General features: G+C 43.0%; 1 protein-coding gene across 1 annotated transcript; it reads right to left on the reverse strand.

Moving 5' to 3' along the window:
* On the reverse strand, window positions 1-27,570 carry AGBL2 (AGBL carboxypeptidase 2). The gene is made up of 16 exons (XM_068988054.1): window positions 27,535-27,570; window positions 27,209-27,272; window positions 26,005-26,139; window positions 21,424-21,609; window positions 20,081-20,188; window positions 16,039-16,192; window positions 13,406-14,188; window positions 11,906-12,062; window positions 9,652-9,778; window positions 8,767-8,867; window positions 7,556-7,686; window positions 5,793-5,859; window positions 4,630-4,752; window positions 3,663-3,770; window positions 2,333-2,422; window positions 1-174 (listed from the first exon to the last, which is right to left on the reverse strand). Exons 1-16 carry the CDS (start codon window positions 27,568-27,570, stop codon window positions 1-3), a joined length of 2,544 nt encoding a protein of 847 aa, XP_068844155.1.
* Window positions 27,571-27,885: the final 315 nt, after the last annotated feature.

Genomic DNA, 27,885 nt, shown 5'->3' on the forward strand with positions numbered 1-27,885 from the left:
CTACGGGTAGGTGTATATGTGCAAGGATGGGTATGCCACGGCGGTCCTGTGGCTTCCCTTTGTGCCAGGATATCTGTTCCTGGACCAGCTTGGCTTCACTGGTGGAGCTGGCTCTTGGCTGGGGTTGGCGCTTCTCTTTGGATCGCAAGATACTGTAAATCCTGGCTTCTCTTTCTGTGCAAACAAGACAGAAGAGTTGAATCACTTTGTGTTTAATTCCTAAAGCTATAGCTAGGACTGGGGCTGCTGTCACAAGGAGTTAGAGAGAGGTAGTCGCATTTCTCCTCAAATACCAAAGCAGCTGACACTGTTACAGGGCAGGGAGGGGTGAATCGAGCATTCGCCCTAGTCCTGAGATGGCCAAAGAAAAGTCCACAGGCGAGATCTTAACTGTTTCAAGAAGCTCAGGGATTGCATTTTATAAGCTGTTTAGAAACATCACACAAAGAAAGAGACCTTGATTTACAAGGTTGGAGACGGCCCAGAGTTTTTAAACTCTTCTCTGACATACCGTGGAAGTCAAATGCCTACATCTCTGTTACAGAAACACTGAACTAGAAATTTAAAGAAAAATGAAGCAGAAGTAAAGGCCTGGATGGCATTCAGCTACTCTGCTGGGTTTAAATGAATCCCCGTTTACAGGTCACAGCCTAACTAGCATGTTTCAGTGGTGGGCACAGCTTTAGCCACCTGTGGACATCTCGCCGTGGAAGCCGCAGGAGGAAAGGGGACAGTCACCACTTAGCCCTGTGTCAGGACAGAATCCTCTTTGACTTGACATGATCTTCACCTCTCTTTTCACTGCTCTGTTTCTGTGAGATCATGGTGGTTGGAGTATCTACCTTGTTACCCCTCCTAGAGGATCATGGCCTTAAGGGAGGGCTCATGTTATACAGCCCTCAGAGGGCCCCACATGGTCGGATCTTCATAAGATACTGATGGGTAAATGAGAGCATCATTCTCAGAATCCCCAAGCAGCAGACTTGAGAAGATGGCAGGGATCTGATCTTGAGATAAACCATCCAATCTCTGCCTACCGCACGTGTGCATACTAAGTCCCTTCAGTCGTGTCTGACTCTTTGCGACACTATGGACTTTATCTAGCCCGCCAGGCTCCTCTGTCCATGGGATTCTCCAGGCAAGAATATTGGAGTGGGTTGCCATGGCCTCCTCCAGGGGATCTTCCTGACCCAGGGATCAAACTTTCACCTCTTATGTCTCTTGCGTTGGCAGACGGATTCTTTACCACCAGCGCCATCTAACTACAGTAATCCAGTGGTCCTCAATTTTTGCTCCACCTGGACACACGTGAGCAGCACTTTCCCAGAGACATAGCCAGGGGTATTTGAAACCACGTGTTTTCCTGGTTCCTCTGCCTTTTCTAAATCCAACTTGAACGTCTGGAAGTTCATGGTTCACGTACTGTTGAAGCCTGGTTTGGAGAATTTTGAGCATTACTTTGCTAGTGTGTGAGATGAGCGCAATTGTGCAGTAGTTTGAATATTCTTTGGCATTGCCAGCTGGTTCACGAGTTGTTTCTCTATTTTTTTCTCCTCCTTCTAAGGAAGAATGGGGTTTCCCTGGTGGCTCAGCGGTAAAGAATCCACCTGCCAATATAGGAGACACAGGTTTGGTCCCTGGGTCAGGAAGATCCCCTGGAGAAGGAAATAGCAACCCACTCCAGTATTTTTGCCTGGGACATCCCATGGACAGAGCAGCCTCGAGGGATACAGTCCATGGGGTCACAAAAAAGTTGGGTATAACTTAGCGACTAAACAACAAGGAAAGAATACGCAGGTACAAATGAACAAGAGAGATGTTATTATAGGGATAAATATGAATTCATTCAAACTTATTCTTTTAAAAAAGCGGATCATTCACAAACCTCTGTACTGAATGGTCACTGTAACCGGATATGAGATGCCCCTCACACCTGGTGGTGGCTCCCCGATTGTTGTTAGTGTCTCCTGGCTTGAGAGTCGCTGCATGCACTCGGTTACAAAACAATAGCTGCCTAACAAATGCTCACTGAAACAAAATGAAATTTGCCATGGCAAATGCCCCGGGTGAGCTTCCCCAGTCCCGAGGTGCCTTGCGGGCTGTGCTCCAGGCTGGTCAGGTGTTTGCAGCCTGAGGAGGCAAACCACCTGAGATGTCCGCCTTAACAGAACAAATCCACAGGGACGACACTGTGTGGACTGTGGATCACCACCCCTCGAATCATATAATACATTTGAAAAACAAAATCAACTGTGGGCATACACACACACACACACACACACACACACACACACACATATACACACACATATACATATATTAGGTGAAATACCTGTATTCTGTCTTTATTCTTGGTCAAAATCATGGTGGTCATATCTGTTGGGTCCAGGGAGGTGCTTTTGCCTCTTCCGTTTAACTGGGACTAAAACAAAGGAAGATATTCTCACTAAATTTTCCACTTGGACGAGTGTGTGATTGCATAAAACACACAGAGGACTTTTTATTCATGCATGTTGACTCATGGTACTCTCACTTTGAAAAGAGAGGCAGAATGCAAATACAATAATTCAAAGGAAACTAATGCTTACTGAATGCCTACTATGTGCTGGGCACTTCACACATGGTTTCACATAGAATATTCTCAAGAACCTCATGATACCACAAGCCCAGCATTTTAGATGCAGGAACGGAGCCCCTTGGGGGTGAAGAAACTCACAGAAGATGACACAGTGGGGCTGGGATTTGAACTGAGGTGGCCTCCACAGCGTGCGTTCCTGCCACTATCACACTGGATGCTGAGTGGCCCTCGATACTGAATGAAGACGGCTGTGCTCTGCTCGGGGTCTGTGCTGTAGCACTGGGGGGCCTCATTCTGTCGTCCTCACCCATGGGGCAGCACTCCGCGCGAGGTAGGCCTCATGCACGCGGTTTGCCTACTACCGTACTCACATCTACTTTATACACAGAAGAGTCGCGGATTTCATGGCCGCGCCCCAAAGCACTGCAACGCCGCCTGGATCTGTCCCTTCTGTGTCCTGCTGCATCCGACTCGGGATGCTGACTTCCTGCTTACTTGTTAAACCCCCAGCAGACGCCAGGGTCCCTGAGGCAGGGAGGGTGCTTCGTTCGATGCTGCCCTCCCGGCCTTCAGTAGGTGGCCTACAGGCAGTGGCTGACAGTACAGTCTGCTGAGTGGATGGAGGGAGGATCCAGCAGCCGCTCTTATGATTTGGGTATAAACATCACAGTTCACCAAGGCGTGGTATCAGACTTCAGTGGTGTCCAATCCAAGGCAGTGTCAGTGTCCACCAATGCTAATGTCCCCCTGCTCCCGGCTGTACTGTCAGGGTGACAGGGGGCGAGGGGGAGATGCGCTAACTGGAAAAATCAGAGCAACTGCGTGACAAAGACTAAAAACGGAACAGAATAGACAGCCCCAAACTTAAGAGTTTTCAGGAAGAAAAGTAAATACTGGAGGTGATGGATGTGTTAATGAACTAAATGGTGGCAATCGTTTCTCAATGTATATATGTGTGTTGTGTGTGTGTGTGTGTGCATGAGTGTATAAAATCACACTGTACACTTTAAATATATTACCAAAAAATTTTTTAATAACTTTTCTATGAGTGAGTTAAAAAAAAATAGTCATGCAAAAACAATACCTTATTCAATCTTGATTTTTCATATTTCATCATTGAAGAACGGGCATTCTCTGAAGTTCTGAAAAAGGCAGGATGCTTTGGCAGAGTAGAAGGAAATCCTGCCCTTTCCTAGAAGGATTGCAAAGAGAACAGTTTTCAGTTGCTCTGTTATAATTAATCTACTCACAACAGACCCGATTCACCCAAGAGCAAATCTCCCGCCTCTGAAGGCATCTTCACCTTTAGAGAGCAGGGGGTGTGGCGTGGGTGTGGCCGTGAGGAAGGAGGTGCCCAAGTGGCCTTGGCCTGTACTAGGCTGAGCTCTCACCATCCACCACTCTGGACTGGCTCTTGGCACCACTTTTCCGTCACTACCTCCTTCCTCTGGAAATCCAGACTTGGTGGACTCCTGGACTTGCTGTGCTAGAGTCGAGTGGAAGGGCCAAGCTGAAATATGCTCAGGGATGTCCAGAGGACCCAGGTCAGTTGTGTCCGACTCTTTGAGACCCCATGGACTGCAGCACGCCAGGCCTCCCTGTCCATCACCAACTCCCAGAGTTTACTCAAACTCATGTCCATTGAGTCAGTGATGTCATCCAACCATCTCATCCTCTGTCATCCCCTTTTCCTGCCCTCAATCTTTCCCAGCATCAGGGTCTTTTCCAATGAGTCGGTTCTTTGCATCAGGTGGCCAAAGTATTGGGGTTTTAGCTTCACATCAGTCCTTCCAGTGAATTTTCAGGACTGATCTCCTTTAGGATAGACTGGTTGGATCTCCTTGCAGTCCAAGAGACTCTCGAGAGTCTTCTCCAACACCACAATTCAAAAGCTTTTGCTTTTGAGGACCCGGGTAAGAGCTCTGAAATCCATAGAGAAAACGCTCCCCTGTCCCATTTCCCATCCCCTTTCTGGTTTAGAGTAAACCTTGACTCTGTCTTGCACCCAGCATGGAACACTCTAACCAGACAGTAGATGTGGGCCTTCTTACTGGGGCATCTTCAGTCAACTTTGACTCCGGCATCAAAGTATTTCTCTGATACTGTTTGTTTCGCTGCTTTCTCGATTTAAGTGGCTTTTTTTTCTTCTTATACATCGTCTTCTTCTGATGCAACTATTTCAGAAAGCACAGAGAAATTAGCCATTGAGGGTTCCAGAGAGACACCCACCCATAGGGAGCACTCTTTTCACACAATGCTCAAAACACCATTGCTAACCCAGGATGCGGGCCCTCACAGTGTGTTGGTTTGGAGAACCAAAAAACAGTTCAGTTACCTCATTACTAGGGACCCCTCCCCACTTAACACACCTAAATCCCCCTATTATAAATATACTGCCAAAGAGGCACCTATACCAATAACCAAATATCTGTGATATAAAATGTGAAAGCACATTAGTTAAGGGAATATTGGCAAGTACAGACGATACTGATTTCTAGCTATGTGATCAACTGATACAGTTTGTTCGTGACAACAGGGTAGCTTTAATAATTAAGCAAATGAAGCTTGGTACTAATTTTCCAGTTACCCATGGTGTGGTGAAGCTTATTCTGATGCTGCTGTTAAATCTAGCTGAAGAAATTGTAGGGTCTAGTCTGATATGTCTGGCTCATCTGACATAGACTTAAACTCACCCAAGAATGAAGATATTTCTTAATGTAACTAGGAATTCAAGTGCTTAGTGAACCACAACAAATATTTTGCTGTCTCCAAAGCTCTTATAATATCTATGTAAAAAAAAAAGTCTGTCTGTGAATAGACAGGGTAAAAATAATCACTTAATAATACAGAAATATGGAAAACTACCTGAGACCATGTCAACAAAAACACTTTCCAGTATTTTTTAAAATGCGTGGGTCGTTTTTAACAACCTCCACCTGTTAACGTGGTTTTCACTTTAAGTTAAACATTTCCCCCTCACTTTTTGTTAATTTTGGAATCTATGTGGAGTCCTCACATTTTTCCTCTCTAGGTTTTAAAGAAGAAAGTTGCAAAGGACAAAAAGAAGGACTCCAGGGCTGGGTAACCAGTTAGGATGCTATTACTATATTTTCTGCGGATCTTAGGACAGTTGAAAATTCCTCCAAACTATTCAGTAGTGTCAGGCTTTTTTTAGGCTGCTACTTCCTGGGTGTCAGAGTCTCTATAATCTCACCTCATCTGCTATGTTCAGTAGGTGAACAGGGAGGCCATCTGAGAGGGAGCTGTCAGAACCGCTGGTGCTGTTTCCAGAAGGGAAGGAAAAGGGAAAGACCTGTCATTAATTTCCAGGATGTATAACACTGACCAGAATAGTGACATGGGGTTAGGACATCTGGTCTGCTATTTGCCCGCAATGTGTATTTCAATTACTAAGAAATCAAGACAAGCACATCCATTCATTCATTGAGAACACCTCCAGCATGCCAGGCAGTGCACCAGGAACAGAAAACAGAGATGACCCGTGTGGCAAAATAAATACTGGCCAGATGGACAAAGCTGCCCTTGGCAGTGATTTTGAGAGGCTGTGGGATTTTTAAGGAGCAGCCCGAGAGAACAGCAGGGGTCTGTGGTTTGTCTGAAAGCAGGGGCTTTTTCCAGTGTGCAATGCCTGTCTAGTCAGTACCAGCTCAGAGCAAGGATGTGACTAGTTACTTTTTAAGAATACGTTGAAAATACAAATAGATACATTTAATAACAAAATATCTGTAGGTCACAGATTAGGAGCATTACTTTTAACACCCCAAATCCCCCTTGGAAAGCTCTGGATGAACGTCTAGGCTGATCTGAAGCCCCCCGCAAACCGTCGTCTCCCTCTTTCTTCACAGGCTGGGATGAATGAGGACTCAGATAATGCATCCTCTCTCCTTTCCTCATGTCCTCGGTTTCTGGGCTGCATTCCACTTTCCCCTTTCCTGGGGTGTGGTTGGCGAGAACTGAAAGCTGTGCCGGTGACACGTCCTCCGTATATGAAAAACGTCTTAGGCACAAAACTCAGATCTCCTGGGAGAGGACGGCATCTCCAGCCGCTCTTTTGCTCAGCCCTTTCATCCTGTTCGTTCTCCTCTCCCTCCCATCAGCGCACAGTGAGGAGCCCTGCAGCAAAGCAGCGGGAAGGGAGCTCTCGCTTCTCTCATAATTCCCAGCTCCCTGTTCTCACAAGGCTTTTCCAGTCTGAGCAGCAGCCTTTGAGGCTGCCAGATAATAGCCTCTGAAGTCCCTTTTGGAGATAACACAAAACGTTAACAAAGAGAATAGAAGCATGAGATGCGGTACGCCCCAGAAGATGTCTAAAACCACGTATGTGCACACTGAGACATAGCTCACACTGGGCCCGCACACACGCAGCCCGCTGTTCTGTTCGAATGGACAGAGCCCCATGGAGGCTGGTGCTGAGGCTGACAGACTGGATTCAATAACTCTTCACTAAATCCATCAGGGTATCCCTGCTGAGCCTGTCGGGATGCAGTCAGGATGCTTTTGAGTCAGTCCCCACTGGGCCCAATGTGCAGGAGTTGATATGCAGGAGGCGTTTTGTTTTTGAGACTGCAAGTGAAGAGGCCTTGGTGCAGCAGTCCTTGTGAGTTCGGCAGAGGCTTCTGGGAGAGTGGAAGAGGTGACATGTGAGTGCAACGCCCTCCCTGGCCTGATGATCTGGTTGTTAAGGTTCCTAGAGAGACTTTTGGGAGACTGAGTCAGCAGAACTACTTTGGGACCACAAATCAGGGCTCCCTAACCCTTTCCAGAGCCGAGAGGAGGGGCTAACAAGGACCAGGCACTTAATACCTAGTTGTTGAAAGAACAACGTGTATCCAAGTGTGCCATGATTTTAGTCAACACTTTGCATCCGAGGTTCAAAACCAACACAACAGAGCAAGCAAGACAATAATTAAAAAAAACAGAACCTCTCTGGTTTTACTTTGAAATGAAGTTTGTTACCTGGATTCAACGTCAGACAAAGAGATGTCACTCCAGCTTCTTTCTAAATCCATATCTTGTCCAAGTTCCTTGAATTTCTTATGGATTTCCTGTTGTAAGAGCTCTTTAAGCTCTGCCAGACACTGCATGAACTATGGAATTGATAAAAAAAAAAGCTATTCTTGATTATTCATTTATTTATTCATATACTAAATATGCTGAAAGGCACTTTGTTTATTGCTGGTAACATAAGGATGAGTAAACTGTAACCTCTGCTACTAAAGGCATGTTAACAATAAGTTACATGAGCTGTGGGAACAGGCAAAAGCATTTTTAGGGAAGAATGTCAATGAATACTGCTTTAGCCATTCCCTTGGTTATAGTTAATAAATTTCTTGAACAATGCAAAGGTCGGATTTGCTTCATATTTTTGAGTAGCAAAGAAGGAAAAGTTAGAATGGGGTGGTTCAGATTTTGGCCTCTGGCAAATCTGATTTAAGAGGCCCTGTGCTGGGGTCAAATTCTCCTTTAAGTATTTTTTTTATGGTACAGTTGCATCCAGAGTGGTGCATGTCACGTGTTCCCAGGGTGGACATTTCAGAGGGGGCATGAGAGATGAGTTAGGGACCATGAGTCCAGGCTCCCTTTTAAGAAGGTGAACAATAAAGGGAAATAGAAATAAGCTCCCAGAAAAACAAGGCCAAAGGAAGCCTCCATTTGTGATTTAGGATGGGGGCAGCTTGAGAACATTTGCAGTTGAGAGGAAGAAGAAAGGAAAAACAAAAACAGGCCCAGAAAAGAGAAGAGGTGATTGATAAGGCAAGACCTCAGGGAGACCCCGGGGCGGGGGAGGGGGGGGGGAGGGGGGGCGGTGAGGAGGCTGGCAAGCGCCCCAAGGGCAGAAAGGGTTTTGGAGAAGAGAAAGGGCACCTGGTTTTCTGAGACAGAAGGGAGGGGAGCGAGCACTGGAGCTGCCACAGGGAGGCCCAGGAGCGAGGGAGAGGCGGCTGCATGGGAAGGGTGCCGCGGCCCCCACTCCCCGGGAAGCACAAGGGCTTACTGTCGGCCGGGAGTGTGCAGACTGAGGTTTCCTTACTGTCTTTGATTATAAAAACTTCAGAAAAATATGAGGAGGAAAATAAAGATCACCTGTCACTCCACTGGGCTGATTTTGGACCCGTGTGACAGTGATCCCAGTGACATCACCGCCTGTCTTGAAAGCCCATATTTACCTTGGTTCGGTCAGGATCACAGAAATCGAGAAGGGTGTCACAGACATGATAACCCAGGGACTTCAGATCCTCAGTGGTAAAATGAGTGTCTCTTTTATTGCCTGGGGACAAAAAAATAATCCATAGGACTTCTTACTAAGTCTTCATGAGCAAATGCAAACCTAATTTATGAATAATATCTCAATAAAAACACCACCTCTGATTCCAGAATATTATGCTTCTGGACAGGGTCTCTCTCTTGGTCCATTTCAGGAGAATCTTTGACAGTGATCAAGTTTACAATCATGATGCCTGAATTACTGAGGTTTTACTTTGTGATAAACACTAGGCCAAATGCTTTATGCACACTATCTCATTAGGTAGTACCTGTAATTCAAGTACTAACATTATTGCTAGTTAAAGGAAATTCAAAGGGCTCCCCATGTGGCTCAGTGGTAAAGAACCTGCCTGCCAATGCAGAGCCGCAGGAGACGTGGCCTTGATCCCTATGTCAGGAAGATCCCCTGGAGGAGGAAATGGCAACCCACTCTAGTATTCTTGTCTGGAGAATCCCATGGACCAAGGAGCCTGGCGGGCTACAGACTATGCCATCGCAAAGAGTCAGGCATGACTTGAGTGATTGAGCATGCACGCAAAGGAAACCCAAACTCAGACCTGCTGTATCTCCAGGCCCTGAGCAACCACTGTGCTGTACTGCCCCATCAGTGTGATATTTCAGTATGATATCAGTATGATATTTGGGTTCTCGAATTTAGCATTAAAGCACAGATAAGAAAATCTTCTAGGTCAACTATCTCCCCAACATTCAAAGGGACTTCACCTTGCCAGTGCTTGGCTTGGCTTCCTCTTGCCATAGTGGCCCATGATCTATGAAAGACAGCTTACCCAGGGTGGACCCGCCAAACGTAGACTCCATGGTGTAGCTGTTGAGGATCCCCATCCGCCACATCACCACGCGTCCTGTTCCTTCTTTGCATTTTTGGACTTTAAAGTTACAGCTGTGAAAAGAGAACTGAAGAGAAACCCAAACCTTCTGTTAATCATAAACTGGTAAATGTAAGATGCCTAAAATTCACTAATATGGTTTTAAAAAAAATGGAAGTATCTATTAGTTTCTAACATACGCTCCATAAAATACCAAGGGGGTGTCATAGACGTTACAAAGGAAAAAATGAGTTCTGCAGTCTTGTTGGTTGGGGAGATAAAGGTTTAACCCAATCAAACAGGCCTTCTCTGCAGGACCTCTCATTTAATGTGTTATTGTGGACTATGACTCTCACTAAGGGAGAGAGTAGATTCTGATTTTCATTGCCTATGAACTCTTCCTTTCCTTTCCCACCTTCCCCAGGGACATTCTGGAGGACTAGGGTTCCTTCAACAACTGTTTGGGAATGCTGGCTTACTTTAGTATTCAAGGTACCAGCCAGCCTGAGATTTATTTTCTACCCCTCCCCACCTTGAACCCTTGGATCTAGAACCCTTATCCTCTATCTATGATTTGTGTATCCCTCACCCCTATGACCTCTGCCCAGACTCTCCCACCTCCTAACACTAATGTGGTCCTGGCTTGGAGTTCAATAGCCTCCATCGTATTTCATGATCATCCCCAACTCTTTCCTCATTTGGAATTTGTAAACATATATTGGGTTAGCCAAGGAGTTTGTTCAAGTTTTAGATACTGGGTTCTGGATGCGATTTCATTTGAAGAAAGAGAGTCCCGGAAAAAATAGAAGATTAAAAAAAGAAAAGAAAGAACGCAGGCAGGGAGGGAATCAGAGCAGATGGAAGAAAAGCTTCCTTTTCTTTTTTTAACAAATAAGTCACAGATATAAAATATTTGTCCTATTTATATTTTTTCCAGCCACACTGCACAGCTTGTGGGATCTTAGTTCCCTGACCAGGGACTGAACCCAGGCTATAGCAGTGAAAGAGCCAAGTCCTAACCACTGGACCCCCAGGGGATTCCTTTGTCCTATACTTTTGTTTGATTTTTTTCAGGACTAATGGTTTTTAAAGGGCTATTTTTATTCCTATTCTATTTATTTTGGCTGCATCAGGAAGCATGCAGGATCCTAGTTCCTTGATCAGGGATCAAACCCTCACCCCCTGCAGTGGAAGTGTGGACTTTCAACCACAGGACCGCCAGGGAAGTCCCTGTCTTATATCTTTATGTGAGAAAAATCTGCACTATCATTTAAACACTTTTCTAAACCCAATCTAACAACTTCTTTCCAATGCCAGTTGTACTTTGACTCTACTTATGATGCTGAAAACCAACTTTTAAATCAGTGCAGATACAACTCACAGAGCTATCATTCAACCAACCACTAAAGACTCTTAAGTTGTTTTTATGAGTCCTCTACTGTCTTACAGTTATTTGTGATCTTGTATTACATAAATGTTTCTGTAGAGGCTCATATAACATAAGCATTGTGTCTTTTAATCCCTTCTTCCAATGCCAGCCACAGGATAGAAGATGGTAGAGAATTCTACCTACTAAGAGTTTGAACTTACACCCAGGGCAAAGCAGCCAACAGCAATTACAAAAAAAAAAAAACATCTTTATGGAGATATTATTCGCATACCATACAATTCACACATTTGAAGTACACAATTCAGTGGCTTAAATATATTCACAGAGTTGTGTAACCATTACCACAACCTAAGTTTAGAATATTTTCATTACCCCAAAAAGAAACCCAGGATGCATCATTAGCTGTCACGCCCCATGCCACCCTCGGCAATCACTCAACCACCTTCTATCTCTACAGATTTGCCTTTTCTGAATGTTTCCTAGGACAGAATCCTATAACATGTGGGCTTTAGTGTCTGGCTTCTTTCACTTAGCATAATGTGTTCAGTGTTCATCTGAGTCCCAGTGTATCGTGGCTCAGTTCTTTTTACTGCCAAATAACATTCCATTGTGTGGATATACTACAGTTCTATTATCTTTTCATTGGTTGATGAACACAGTGTTATTCTCAAAGCCACATTTTTCTTAAGGCTTGAAGTCCAGCTTTCTGGGATTTACCCAAGATAATGAAGAGCGACAAAGTGGCAAATCAGACACCGCATACAGGAATGGATGAGTTATCCTTCTCCCTTAGTCAGTGGACAGGAAATTACCTTTCGTGCTTACCTTGTCTGGTGCGTTTTTGCTTAACATTAAAGGAAAGACTCGCTCATGAAGCCAGAACTGGCGATTGGTGTTATTGCAACCATACAGGAAGATGTTATTCTTCCGGCTGTGGCCGTGGAAATCACAATACAAGAGAACCTCCCTTTCTTCAAGAAGTCTATGGGGGGTGCAAACATAGGACTCAGTGGGTATACAAAGGCATGAAAATAGTCAAGGATCCCTTGGAGTCTCTTCCTTAAGCATGTCTGTTGTTACTTTCCCTCCTAAGAAAATTTCAGCCCCTAATGATCTTCAAAGGACCCCCAACCTCATCCCTGATGGAAATGTGTCTCCAGCACTCTTTGCCCTGCCAGCCACAGAAAGCAGAGACGGGTAGGCCTTGTGGAAGGAGAGGAGAAAATCCACTGAAAGAAAGCCCACCCTGTTGCAGACCTGTGGAAAGAGGGAGACAGGCAGAGAGGGGAAAGAACCAAAGACAGCCTTGGTTTCTGACATTCCAGGCTTAGTTCCTCTAAGACTCAGCTCTTGTCTCTGGATGACCAGGATACCTATTCAATCTTCCAAACAGTCACCTTCTCTGTGATGATGGTAACAATGTCACACCTTTACAACATGCAGGGGACCATGCTAAGTAGATAACATGGATTATCTCATTTAAGCCTCACAGTAACCACCCAAGGCAGGTATTATTATCCCCACTCTACAGATGAGAAAACTGAGGCTTCCATGGTCACAGAAGCAGTCAGTAGTAAAACCAGGTCTCAGACCCAGGCCTGCCCAACTCCAATATACACTTGGAGCCATTCTGCCGCTGTCAGCCATTCACACAGATATGGTGAGAAGGTGCACGAGTCCACACATTCATGTGCGGCAACTTCGGGTCCAGTGAAATGGAAGCTCCTTTAAGGCGGGTGCTGTGATGTTACTAGTCTTCAACTGCTTTTACACTGGCTTAGAAAAGGCAAACTGATTTATTATTCTTTCTTTATAAGAGGATAACAAGGAATTCAGACTCTACAACCAGAGAACTAGTTGTACGACCTTGGGCAAGTCTCTTAACTTCTCTGGGCCTTAATTTCCTCATCCTATATAAAATGGGGACATCGACTGTGCCCACCTCACAGGGCGAATGTGAGACTCAATGGGGCGTGTGGGAAGCATGGAGAACACTGCCTGTTGTACACAAGAACTGACGAATGGTTAGGTACTATTATTATTATTACACAAGTCTTATCAAGAAGATCTATGAACTCCCTGACTTTTGACCTTTTACATTCAATCATTTCACTTATAAGTAAAACACCTCTAGTGAAATACTGCATGTTTAGTTTCAATCCAGAGATAAGACATGATTTAAAAATGTGAAAACTAACAAACCCACATGGCTGCAAAGAGAACATTAGACTGTCCCCAAAACCGTTCCTGACGCCTATGCCATTGGGAAAGGGCTCACACATCAGACTGAGCTGACATTGTTAAGACCAACGACAGAAGCCTCACCTCTTGATCATATTCCTGGTGTGCCAGATGCAGGGGAAAGACTCCTTCAGAATGGTCTTGTAATGCCGGTTCAAGTCCCTTCCAGCCAGCGAACAACGATAATTTCCCACGATCACTCCGTCTGGATTTAACATGGGGACCACTTTGAAGATAAAGATATCTCTGAGGAGCTGAGCATCTGGGGAGTTGCTGAGGATGAAGTCCAAAAAGCCTTTCATAATCCAGGAGCCATTACTTTCTCCGGGGTGCACGCGGGCAGTCAAGATCACAGCTTTCTTCGCAGCTGCCTCTTGAGGGGTCCGGGCTGGGTTGGTGATGGTGAGCAGGTAGACAGTGTTTCCTGCTAGGCTCCTACATAAAGTCTGGAGTTTGCAGAACTGAGATTTGACGGGGCTGTTTGCCACCGACAGGAGGAAGCGTTGCAAGTCAGTGTACGTGTATGGGTAGAAGTGTGCAAAGAAGCAAGTGTCCCGGTCATATGGAAACTGAATGGTCCATGTGAGACAGTGAAAGGGCTGCTGTCTGTCATCCGCGTTGTTCCTATAGTACTTGATTTCATTTCCTTCTCTCCTCCAGCCAATGCTGTGGGTGCTGGCATCCAGCTGGGAGTACATGAGCGGCTTCATCCCTACAGTATAGAGGCTCTTGGGTTTTAGCAAGTTGACGATGGTGAAGCGATAGGTGACATCTTTTCTGGTGTTCTGAACTCGAAAATAAAACCACTGAGTGTGCTTATTTGTGTAGAGGTCAGTTCGCAAGGTGAGTTCATACTCAAAAGTGTTTCTGTAACAGAGAACACAGAAGGATATCTCTGTAACTCCACTCGCCCCTCAAAAAACAAACACTGTTTTCTCCTGATAGAAACAGATCTTACTACAACAGAAAAGCCTGCTATATCAAACATTTATTTTCTATTTTCCCTAGTTTTCCAATCCATGTATCAGGCCAGCAGGGACTTGGGGAAAGAAAACTTATTCAGAGTGGGACAGGAAGAACCTCAAAACTGACACTGCCGCGCAGCATGGTGGGGAGTGCCGTGAGCTCCTTGGTATCTTTCAAGAGTATCCAACAGCAGTTTCTAACTACTTCAGCACCTCTCTCTGAAATACACTAAACAGGCCAGAGCCAGTGCTGGATGTGAGCCACATTCTGGATATCATCTCTGTAGAAGAGAGCTGTAAGCCCTCTGCGCTATCTTTATATCTGATCCTCACTTATTTGAAGATGAGGGGACATTTCTGGAAAGTGTTCACCTTGTTGAACTTGCAGAAGACAGAATACAAATGCCAGAGTTCATGGAAAGATGCTCATCCACAAGCATGACTCAGGAAGCATGGACTAACCAGGATGTCCCTTCCGCCTCCATCTCACTGGCATTCCAGAGCTGGGAAACAGGCACTCTCACACACGGCTGATGGGGACTGAAGTCATGTCGGGAGGACAACTGGACAAAAACCAGCATTACTGAAGTGATCAAACCCTGACCCGACAATTTTATGTCTAGGATTTGTCTCATACCACCACCACACTTAAAAATATGAATGCATAAGGGTATTCATTCATTAAGCCAAACATTGTAAACATCTGCATTTCCCATTACTTGGGGAAAAAGGTGAAAAAGATATAGAGTATCCATATGATAGGACAACATGAGCTATTAAAAATAAGGAGATGCATCTGTGGTACGGCCATAAGAAAACATCTAAAATTTATTAAGTGGAAAAAAGCAACATGCAAAACAGTATGTACTAAAAAAAAACCCAGTATGTGTACTATTTTTTAAAAACATGTAATCTGTATATATTACCTCTATCCAGAGAGAAAAAAGTTAATGCATATACACAAAAATTAATACATATAAACAGTTGCTGCATCTGGGAGGTATGATTACAGGACTTCAACTTTTTATGTTAGGTATTAAGGAGTTTCCTTGGTGGTTCAGCAGTAACATGAGAGATGTGGGTTTGATCCCTGGGTTGGGAAGATCCCTGAAGAAGGAAATGGCAACCCACTTCAGTCTCCTTGACTGGAGAATCCTATGGACAGAGGAGCCTGGCGGGCTAGCAACTAAACAACAACATTTTTATTAAGATTGTAAAAAGTTAATGAACAGGAACCCTAATTAAATAGAATTGGGAGACCAGAAGGGGGAGCTCTCAAGCCCTGCAACGATAGTGGAGCCCAACAGGAAGAACTCTTTCCTTCCTGGTAAGGATGCAACCAATAAAGCCTCCCATCTTCCTCTCCTCTCAGTTAAAGTGTTCTCCCTCCCTTGCATTACAGGACTTCCGAGGCTCCCTGTGGCTGCAGACCCTGAACTGCAATTCTGTCGATCTTGAAAAAGGGCATGTTTGCTGGAGAAATATCTAACAGTGTATTTCAGGTCCATAAAGCAAATTTCAAATGTGCACTAATTTCTTTTAGAAGTAGAAAAAACAGTTTGGATAATTTTTTTTTTTTCTGGAGGAAAATATGAGTCACAATTATTTCATTCTTCCTCATTGTCCTCACAATCATCTCTCATCACTTTTCTCTTTTACAAAAACACTCCTGACTCCTTAACATGATTCCTGAAGACACTTCTCAGTCATTTCAGTCATCATCCCTTTGGGAAATTCCTCTCTGTTACTCACACTCTGACAGCTTTCTGCAGGTTCCCACTCTCAAACCTTGATTCAAACAGCAGAGTATTATCTTCTGGTCCTTGTAAGGAGACAGAAAGTTCCTTGATAATTCCCCATTTGCCTCCCACTCTGGAACTGGTAAAATAGCAATCTTCAGTGGGCACTGTGGATGAGATAGATATATTTAGTCCAAGTTCCACTCAGAATCCATTTATCTAGTATATGTTTATTAAGCCCCTCTGTGTTCAGCACTATTCTAGTTTAACAACAAGGGGTATTTAAATAAGAAATGTCTATATTCTCAGTAGTCAATGGCTTGGCAAGTGAAGCAAGTAATTATTTAACATTCACTGACTTCATATAATCTTACATCACTTATATGGATAATTTCACTTTGCAATTATTTTTTACTATACTTGCATTATGTTGTCAGATGTTAGCAATATCTACCAATCAACAAATGACTGACATCAACAAAGATCCTGACCACGGGGCAGGATAGATACATGCATTAAACAAATAGAAACATGTACAGGGCCTGCCTTTGTAAGTAGGTACTTCATTAGTAGACAGATTCACATTATGACTTTTGCTTCTGTATGCAACCTTGTCACTGTGGAGACTTAGAGAGTAAGTAATTTGGATAAATAAAAGCAAAGGAGAAAGTGAGTGTGAAATGGGAGGAAGTAAAAGCAGAGAAAGCAGCAAGAGTATGTATAATCCATTTAAGAGCTGGAATCCCATGTTGTTCAATCTTTTCAAGGAACCGTAATCAATGTACAGACCAGCAACCAGATGTCACTAATAAAGGAATTTCAACATTTTCTCGAGTCTCTTAGGTAACATTAAAAATGATCCAGTTCATAGCCCACAGTAACATATCTCAGAAACAAAACTTCTTTCTTATTTAACCCACAGCATTCTTATAGCATGTGGTTGCTCTAGGACTCCTAACTTAACAAACTCCCAGATTCTCCTCGGAGCCCCATCTTCTCAGTTTTCGTTTTCTTCATTCCTCCAGGAGCGTGGGCTTAACTCCACTTGATGAATCCAAAGGCAAGATCAAGACAGCTGCCACAAATGTGTATTAAGAGGACAATTCACGAAAGCTGTCGTATCAGGAAAACGAGCTCTCAGCCCCAGGGTTTCTCCCTCTGTAGAAATATGTCTGGATAGAACCGATGAGGCAGTGGGGATTTATGGTCATCTGGTTTACTGAAAATGACCACAAGGTCACCGACAGGTAAAACAGGCTTAGGATACCAAGAATTTCTTGAGGTCCTAGGAGCGATACATCCCCTCAAGTCAACTGACTTACAATCTCAGATTTTATTTTAAAAAAATCTTTTTATGTGGACCATTTTTAAAGTCCTTATTGAATTTGTTACAATATTTTTTTCTGTTTTCTGTTTTGGCTATGAAGCATATGAGAGCTTAGCTCCCCAGCCATAGATTGAAACTGCATACCCTACATTGGAAGGAAAGTCTCAATCCTGGACTGCCTGGGAAGCCCCCTGATCTTAGCTTTTAAAGTCTTCCAAACTCCTCCTCAGACATTCCGTAAGGTGGAGCTAGGTAGTTGCTTCATCTTTTCTACCTCACTGAATATAGTAAGTTTTGCTGAAACAGTGAGATGAGAGTCCAAAACCAAGGCAACTGGGAGTAGAGCGCGTATAACCACATCTCAGATGGACCCTCTCTGCTAAAATCCGCTCATTTCGTTTTTCTCGTGGTAGGAATGTAAACTCACTGCAGCTTCCTCTTTCCTATCTCTTGCTGTTTCTTAACCTTCCCCCTCATGATTTTATTAACATACATTCCATTTCTACTAATTACACTTGGTACATATTCCTCCTTTAACAAAACTGTCTTCTCCTCTGACCATCTCTATCTATTGATTCACAGCTCTTTAGCAGGACCTCTCCCTTCTGCCTTCAGGGTTACTGTTACCATCTGCTTCACATCCTCCCCAGCCCTTGTTACTGTCTCTGCTGTTGTTACGGCTGTTTCAGTGAGTTTGAAGTTGATTCTTCCTTTCCATAAGCATCCTTTTATCAACAAATATCCAATATCAATAAAGGATACCGAACAGAGGAACTTCTCGGGTTCCAGTTTTCAGAATGCTATCATGAAAGGCTGGATTTTATCAAATGTTTTTGCTGCACTGACTGAGATGACTGTGTAGTTTTTTCCTCTTTGTTCTATTAATGTGCTTGTCACAGCAGCTTCCTTATGCTGAACCACCCTTGGCTTCCTATAACAAGTCTCCCCTGGTGACGGTGTACAATCCTTTCAATATGCTGCTGAATTTGGTTTGCTGGTATTTGGTTGAGGATTTTTGCGTTTATATTCATGAGGAATACTAATCTATAGTTTTCTTGTGATGCCTTTGTCTGGCTTTGAATACTGGCTTCAAAAGAAGAGGTAGGAAGTGTTTCCTCTTCTTCTGGTTTCAAAGTTTTTGAAGAATTAGGGCTATTTCATCTTTAGATGTTCGGTACAATCCAAATAAATCCTGTTAAGCCATCTGCGCCAGGAATTTCTTCCCAGGAAGATTGTCAATTACTAATTCAATTTCTTTGTTATAATCTATTCAGACTTTTTATTTCTTCCTGAGTCAGTTTTGATAGTATGTTTTTTCCAGCAACTTTTCCTGTTTGTCTGTGTTCCTAATTTGCTAGCATAAAGCTGGTAATAGCATTACCTTTTAATTTTTTTGATTTCTGTAGAGTTGATGGCTGTGTCCCCTTTCACTCCTAATTTTGATCATTTGTGTTCTCCTCTCCTGTTTTTTTGGTTGGTTTGGCTAAAGTTTTGTCAGTTTTGTTGATGTTTCCAAAGAACCAGCCCTTGGCTTGGTTTCCTATATCACCTTCCCATTTCACTGACTTCCATTTTTCTTTTATTTCCTTCCTTTTGCCCACTTAAAAAAAATTATTTGTTTACTTCTGGCTGCGCTGGACCTTTGTGGCTGCACACAGGCCTTCTCCAGTTGCGGTCACCAGGGGCTGCTCTTCACTGCGGTGCGTGCCTCTCACTGCAGGGGCTGCTCTCATTGCGGTGCCTGGGCTCGAGACCACAGGCTCAGCAGTCTCGGCTCACAGGCTTAGTTATCCTGTGGCATGTGGGATCTTCCCGGACCGTCAAACCCATGTCCCCTGCATTGGTAGGCAGACTCTTAACCACTGGATCACCAGGGAAGTCCCTTTGCTCACTTTGGACGTAGTCTGCTCTTATTTTTCTGATTTATTACGGTGGAGGTTTGGGTAATTGGTTTGAAGTCTTTCTTCCTTTTAAATACAGGCATTTAAAGTCATAACGTGACCTTGCAGTGCTTTAGCTACATCTCATAAATTCTGATACGTGGTTTTATTTTCAATCCGTTCAAAATATTTTTGAACGCTTATGTTTTCTTTAGCCTGTGGGTTACTTAAGAGAAATGTGCTATTCAATTTGTGAATATTTCTATATTTCCCAGATTTCATTTTGCTATTGATTTCTAATTTAATTTTGCTGTGGTCAGAGAATATATTTTGTATGACTTCAATCCTTTTCAACATATTAAGACTTGCTTTATAACCTTATACATGGTATATCCTGGGGAATTTACCATGTACCCTTGAAAAGAATATGTATCTTGGGTACACTGTCCAGCACATTTTTATAAAAGACATGAATTATACCAACAGGATGGCTGCAAATTAATGCAGGCAACTACAGCATAAATGCCAGGCATACACACATACTACAAAGCACTCACTGCAGCAAAGCAGGCGGAGAAAAGACGAGCAACTCCCCAAAGAGCCAACGTCTGGCTTTCAGGAAGAACAAGAAGGAAGAACATATGAAAGGGACTCAGAACTATTAAGAAAAGGTACTATCATTTTTTAAAAGGGATTAAATATTTAAAACTGATCAGTTATGAATTTCAGGGCTATCACTCAGTTTACCACTAAACTATGGATTTTTGAAAATAATTTTTATTATTAAAAATATGTTTATTGTAATTTGGTCACGATCAATTACTCACTGTTTGGTGTGATAACAATACCTGCATCTAACTGATAGACAATTGTGCCTTTTTCTTCTCCTACAATTTCTGGTATCTTTTCATTTCCTGTGGGTTGATAGAAATATTCTGGTTGAGGTGGAACCCACTCTGAAAGAAGACATTGAAAAAGTACAAAAGAAGAAATAATATAAAAGGTACTTTATTAGGACTGATCTAAAATAATAATGCTGATTATTCAAATGGCTAGTCTGGTTGAATCAAATCAAATTCCAATCCTAAGTTTCCAGGGTGTTTGTAAATTAATTATATCTTGCTTCTTTCTATAAAGACTATGGAGAAATTTTTAACAAAAAGCATATCCAACAGAAGCGTAAGACTTAAAAATAAGCCAGAAAGTTGGTGCAACAACTCTACAAAATGTGTCACCGAGCTTCCAAGTCAGGACAATACGATCAGCTACATTTTTCTTATTACTATAAAGGAACAAGTATGCCATTTCTTCAGAGGAAACAAGGTTTTTTCATTAACACTCAGTTCTGAAAGATTTCTCATATAGGACTTGGGCAACTTCCTACCATTTTAAGTACAGGAGCCACTGATGAAAGCCAAGGGCATAGGAAAACACAACTTAAATTCAACAATACATACAAGAATTATACACCATGATCAAGTGGGATTTATTCCAGGGTTGCAAGGATGGTTCAACATTCACAACTCAGCCAATGTGATACATGACAGTAACAAAATGAAGGATAAAAATCATATGATTATCTCAACACATGAAGAAAAAGCATCTGAACAAAATCCAACATCCTTTATGACAAAAAAGCTGAAAGCTTTCCCTTTAAGATCAAGAGCACAAGTGTGCCTACTCTGACCACTTTATTCCATAGTACTGGAACCCCTAGCCAGAGCAATGAGGCCAGAAAAAGAAATAAAAGCTCTTTAAATTGCAAAGAAAGAAGTAAAACGACCACTGACACATATTATATATAGAAAACCCTAAACACTCCATCAGAAATTAGAACTAGTAACAAATTCAGAAAACTTGTTAGAACTAATCACAAAATTTGTATTTTGCAAAATACAAAATCAATACACAAAATTCTGTTTCATTTCTATAAACGAATAATGAAAGAAAAATTAAGACAACATTCTCATTTACAACTGCATCAAAAAGAGTAAAATACCTATGAATAAATTTAAACATTAGTGTAACTTTTGACTTTGGGGAGTGTGTGTCAGTTTCCCAGAGCTTAAACACTCTCAAGTGAGCTAACAGATAGTGAATCTGTCCTGCCTTGGACTTTAGTATGCATAGAACCTAAAGCTATCGTAGAGACTGTCAGAACAGCAAGGCCATGACACGTAAGTCACATTACCAATATGATGAATGCGCTCCTTGATGACCTCACATTCTATCGGCCACCTTGGAGCCTGTAGCAGCGCGCTGCCAGAGAAAAAAGCAAAGAGGTCTCGGGGTTCTCTGAGACGCGGGTTTACTTCGCCAGTGTCATCATAAAGAAGCTGTCTGCTCTTAACAAACGGCGAACTCAGCCTAAGAGAACCTGCCAAAGGGAAAGGTAAGGAGTGAGCAGTTTCCTTTTCCTTTTGAGGAACTTCACTGCTCAACTGTAACAATTAAGGAATTTTAAGCACTGTATTAAAATATTATCACAGATATGCAATCCTATGACATCTTTCTCCTTCAGAGAGATTTAGTCCAGGCTGACAACATCGACATTATAAAACGTCAAGCTCAAATTCCCTTGTAGCTCAGTCGGTAAAGAATCTGTTTGCACTGCAGGAGACCCGGGTTTGATCCCTGGGTTGGGAAGATCTCCTGGAGGAGGAAATGGCAACCCACTCCAGTACCCTTGCCTGGAAAATCTCATGGACAGAGGAGCCTGGTGGGCTGCAGTCCATGGGGTCACAAAGAGTCAGGCACGACTGAGCGACTAACAGCTGCTAACACTTAAGCTAAACTTCTGCTCTAATCTATAAAGTACTTACATGTACAGCTTTAGAGTAAGTCAGAAGAAACTGTTTTGTTTTTTAAATCAAAGTTAATGGGTTGAAGACATTTCAATAGTGGGTTAGAAATAAAAGTTACTTAATGTATGTTATTTTTGTCTAGAGAGAGGCAAAAAAAAACCAAAAAAAACCCCACACAACTTTCAATTCGACCACCAGCATTTTAGAAAAAAGGGACATAAAACTTTATTAACTACAATGTAACAATCTACAAATTAAAGTTCAAGTTTTTGCTATAACCATTCAAAGGACAGAGAGAGACATACAAGACAGACAGGATGGAGAGAGTAGAGGCAGAGAAGTGAGAAGGGGTAGAAGAAAGAGAAGAGCTCTTAGGAAATAAGAGGAAAAAGGGAGGAAAAGAAAGGTTTCAAGGAGAAAGGGCAGGGGAAGGAAATGGGAGGAAGAATGAAGAGAAAGGGCAGGAGGAAGGAAAAGCTCAAGGGTGGCACCTCCCAGAGCTGGTGGGGAGCAGGGAGCAGACACATTCCCACAAAGGAGTTTGCATTTTCTGGCCTGGAAGGACGCAATACCTCTGCTCAGAGCTCCGGTCTGTCTGCACCCAGTGGAAGGTAGACAGCTAGGCCCTAGAAAGAGGAAAAGGCCTGGTTTGTCCTGCGGATCTTTCTTTCCTCTGTCCTTTTCCCTCTATCCCTTTCCATCCCCCCACCTTTGGGTCCCTGAATTTCTATGTCTGAACATTTCCCCCACTGTTTAATGGGGGCAGTAGGGGGAGGCAACAAACATTTGAAAAGATGGTAAAGCTACTCAATCTCACTCAAAGAAATGTAAATCAAAACGACATGAAGATATCAGTTTTTTAGCTAACAGAGGAAAAACACTGACCTGTTTACACTCAGCCTGACGAGGGTGTAAGTAAGCAACTACCCTCAGAACCTGAGGACAAAAAGGCAAATCTGCGGAATCTTTCTGGAAAGCAAATCTGGCAGTGTCTGGCAAGACTCAGCACACCAACCCTTGATTCAGCAGCCCCACTGCTAGGAATTACCATATAGATCTTCTTACAAAGGCTCATCAGCGTACACGTGTAGAGATGCTCCCTGCAGTGATGCTCAAATTGTGAAAATGTACAAACAACCAAAGCAGCCATCAAAAGGGAAGTTAAAATAACCATGACATATTAACGAGATGGAAGACTCATTAATGGGTATTAATTAATAGGTTGCTGCTGCTGCTAAGTTGCTTCAGTCGTGTCCGACTCTGTGCGACCCCATAGACGGCAGCCCACAGGTGCTCTTAAAAAGAATGAGGTAGATATTTTTTGTGCTCATAGGGAAAGTGTCTATTATTAAACCAAAAAAGCCAATGTAAAGAGGATTGTGTAGAGGATCCTCGATGAGCAATCAGAAAGAAAAAATATACAGATACTTGAGGGTATAATTTTTTTCCTGAAAAAAATGATTACAGAAGTGGCTATATTAAGGGTGGGGCTGGGAGAGCTCTTAATTTCCTTTTGTGTTTTTTCTACCATTTGAATTTTCTAACCTCATATGTATATTTTCTTTCTTTCTCTCTCTCTCTTCCCCCCTCCTTTCTTTCTCTTTCCTTTCTTCCCTTCTTTTTCCCTTTTTGAAACAAGTATATTGTAACTAATTCCTTTTTTACTTCCTTTGTACTTTTCTGGTTTAAAAAACAACACAATAAATGCTTTGCTACCAAGATAAAGAAAAATATCTTCTTCACTCCAATGACCAAAATGGGAGGGGGGGGGTGTTGGGGGGTGGGAAGGTGTCAGGTTACCAATTATAGTCTAACTAAAATTCGTTTGCATTGTTGTGTTACTTCTGTAGCTGACTTTGCATTTTATGGGTTTTTTACTATATGAAGACAGGCAACTTATTAATGTTATTTCAAGCATCAGAAACTGGGACAGGAGGGGACTGAGTGGGGGGTCGGCTGGCTCCTGCGCCACCCCACCTTGACAGTCTTCTTTGCTCAACCTTGGCCTTTCCACTCCCTGCCAGGAGCTCCGGGACACAGAATGGAAGAGCCTTCTGAGCACGAGGACGAGCAAAAATGTAAGACACATATTTGAACATGAAAATGGAGCTGCTACATCGAAGGTTAAGTACCGTCACCTTTCCCTCCTGTTGCCAAACTGCCATCCTAAAATAGTCCGTCTAGGGGCTCCTCTGGTGGCTCAGCGGCAAAGGATCTGCCTGGCGATGCAGGAGGCTCGGCTTCCGTCCCTGATCTGGGAAGACCCCACACGCTGCAGAACGAGCACGCCTGTGCGCCACAACTATTGAGCCAGGGCCCTAGAGCCCGTGAGCCACAGCGACGTAAGCCCTCGCGCCCTAGAGCCCACGCTCCGAAACAAGAGAAACCCCACAACGAGAAGCCCCCGCGCCGCAACTAGAGAGGAACCCCCGCTTGCTGCAGCTCGAGCAAAGCCCGTGCAGCAGCGAAGATCGAGCACAGTCAAAACATTAACACTAATAAATGAAGAATTTTAAGTCTCTCTACTCACACTCCTAACAGCAGCGTGGGAGGCTGTTCTACCATCTCCAGACCTCTACTAGGCATAATCATAAAAATATTTCTGCCCACGTCTCATAATTTACAAAATGGTACTTTGACATACTGATTTGTCTCTTTAGTTAGGGGTGAAATTGAGCATCTTTTCAAAAAGCTTCCTGACTGTGTTTGCTTTTCTGTGAACTCCTTGCTCATGTCCTTTGTCCATCTTTTCTATTCGGTCACCGTTTACATATTGATTCGTAAGTTATTTTGTTAAGGAAATTAATCCTTGGACATGCCTGTGTGCTCCGTCGTGTCCAACTCTGCAACCCCAGGACTGTAGCCCACTAGACTCCTGCGTCCACGGGATTTCCCAGGCAAGAATACTGCAGTGGGCTGCCGCTTCCTCCTCTAGGAGATCTGATCCAGGGATCGAACCCGCATCTCCTGAGTCTCCTGCACCGCATTGCGCCACCAGGGGAGCCCACGTTGCATGTTGCATTGACTGTGTCTGCTTTTCTACCAACTCCTTGCTCAAGCTCTTTGTCCATTTTACTCTTTGGTCATCTTTTGCTTATTGATTTGTATGTTACTTTGTTAAGGAAATTACTCCTTTGACATATTTCTCACAAAATTTTTTTTCAGTTATTTTTCTTTACTAATGGAACTTTTTTCTAAACATAAAGTTTTGCTGTAAAAATTATCAGTGTTACATTTTATAGCTTTTGGGTCTTGTATCATTCAAAGATTTTTAACCAGAAAAGGGATACAATCAGATTTGCACATAAAAAGAAACAAACAAACAAACACTGCTGTGTGGAAAGCGGATTGGAAGGGGGCATCATGGAACCAGAAACCAATGATGAGGCTGTTTCAATAGTGAGATGATGGCAGCTGGGGTAGGGGAGGGGGCATGGGAGGAAGGTCGTGCAGTAAAGGGAAGTGAATTGATGTTTGGCTGGATATGTATTGAGGCAGAAATTCAACTGCGTTCCTACCCTTGGATTCTAGAAAAAACTTGTGGAATCCCTGTTAAAAAAGTGGTTTTTGCTTAAGTTAGCTTGGATTGGTTTCCACCACTCCTACGCAAAGAGCCTTAACAAATATATCCATCAAAACTGCATGAAAAAAAATCAACGTGTTACTCTTGACCAAAGAGTTTCAACAGATTTTCCAACAATTTGGAGAAAGACCATGCAGAACACATGGTACTTTAAACCTACAATCCAAAGCAGATCTACAGAATATTTTTTTGTTTTGTTATTTTTCTTTTCATTTAAAAATTTTCTTTTTTTTTAAAGACAGAACATTTCTGAGTGATGCCAGAAACAGTGTCCAAGGCTGTTCCCCAGGCTTCTCCCACATTAGGCCATGTTCTCCTCAACGCCGGGAGCAGTTGCTCAAGGCACTAAGGGTTCTAGGGACATATGACACTGATTACTACTCACATAGACCCTTCTCCTTTTGCAAGCGGTCCGGTATCAAATCCTCTCTTTTTCCAAAAGAGCCAATCAACAGGTATCGAGGATTATTCTTCCAAACATGCTGGTGCGTAGCAGAATTTGGTAAACTGCTTCTCTGAGCTAAGAACAGGCAGTTTAGTGAAAGATGTTGAAGGCTAGTTCATCACATCCAACATTGAGGTCAACACCCAAACAATTACAACTAGCAAACTGCCTTGCAGTCACCACCTGCCACACCACAGGCCTTTACAACCAATATAACCCATTTTCCAAAGAGCTTTCACGTTCCAATTTATGTGAACAATTTAAACATAATTTTCTCTGTTTCACGTTGAGAAGACTTGAGAGGCATATGGTAATGTAGAAAGGAAGGGCTGGGTTGGCAGGAAAAAAATCAGCAGTTATATAACCAAGTCAGGGTAAGTACTCAAGAGTGGAAGTAGAGCACTCAGTGAGAGGTGCTTTGTCCTGAGGGCTCTGCGGAATCTGGCAAACTGGGAATTCAGTTTTCAACAAGTGAGTGATCACTTACAAAATGAAACAGTTAATAAGAAAGTGTAACAAGATAGAAATAAAATCAATATGAAAACTTAAATTTTATTTCTAAATACCAAGAACAAAGTTAGAACATCAAAATTTTAAGATACCACTTATACAAGCATATAAATAAGCAGTTCCCTGAAAATAATTTATAAATCTTATTGGAAGACATTAAGGAGGACTGAAGCAAATTAGAGAATTAGAAAATACTATTAATAGGTTGGAGAATGTGGTATTGGAAAATTCTCATTTCTTGTCAAGTATGATCTATAGATTAAATGCAATCCCATTTGTTTTTTAAAGCATCACATGCCAATTCTAAAATTATATAAAAAGGTAAGGTTAGCCAAGACACTTCTGAATACGACAATATGGGAGGACATTTCTTTCCAGATATCAAGACTATTTTAATGCCATCTCATGTCATTAAGAAAGGGTGGTGCTGGTTCAAGGACAGACAGACAGACCTCTGTATAAACGGACACTCAACAGAAGTGACAGAGCATATCAGTGAGGAAAGGAAGTACTTCTCATTAATGCTGCTCAAAAAATTCGTCATTAGTTTATCCGAGCACAACTCTCTCAGTTGATCCAACAACTTACTTCAATGACCCAGGAAAGGTGATGCTGGGTCAGAATGAGATATTACCTTTATAGTAGCCATAGTACTGGAGGTGATAGTACATAAAGTCTTCATAGGGATCAGGAAGAGTCTGTGAAAGGACAGACCATCTCAATCAGGAAAACGTTTTCATAATAATCATTATTACAACAACCTGTTAAAAGAGTAATACTGACTTTTAACAAAGGCACACAAGCATGGTCGCAGAGGACGCCATACCTGAGAACTTCTAACAACAAACCATGTGAAAGACATTTGTGCAAATGATTCTATCTTTCGGATCAAGATCTCTAGCCAGAAAAAGGTGCCACCGGAATACAGTACTGGGTTTCTGGAGAGGGGTGGGTACCGACCTCCTGCTTTAGCTCTGTTTCCAATGCTGGGAACATGATACTTCTGCATGCTATGCTGAAGACCAGTCAGTGACATCGGCATCCAGCAACAGCCCCTGCCCAATTTCCAAAAGGGCAGTTTATCACACAGGAGGAGCTAAAATAAACCAGAGCAGGACAACTGAAGTCACCTGTCGACATTCACTCCCGTCCCCTCCCTCCGCTCCGCAGCTCCCACGCGGCACCGCTCCCTCTAAACCAGGGCCCGCCATGAGGCCCGGGTGGGCACCTGAGGAATCTGGGAGGGCGGCTAGTCTTCCGACCTCCTCCTCCCGAGGCGCCAGGACCCCTGCCGGCTCCATGCTTTCTTCT

Source organism: Capricornis sumatraensis, chromosome 16, assembly GCF_032405125.1.
Source record: "Capricornis sumatraensis isolate serow.1 chromosome 16, serow.2, whole genome shotgun sequence".
Classification (NCBI taxonomy): domain Eukaryota; kingdom Metazoa; phylum Chordata; class Mammalia; order Artiodactyla; family Bovidae; genus Capricornis; species Capricornis sumatraensis.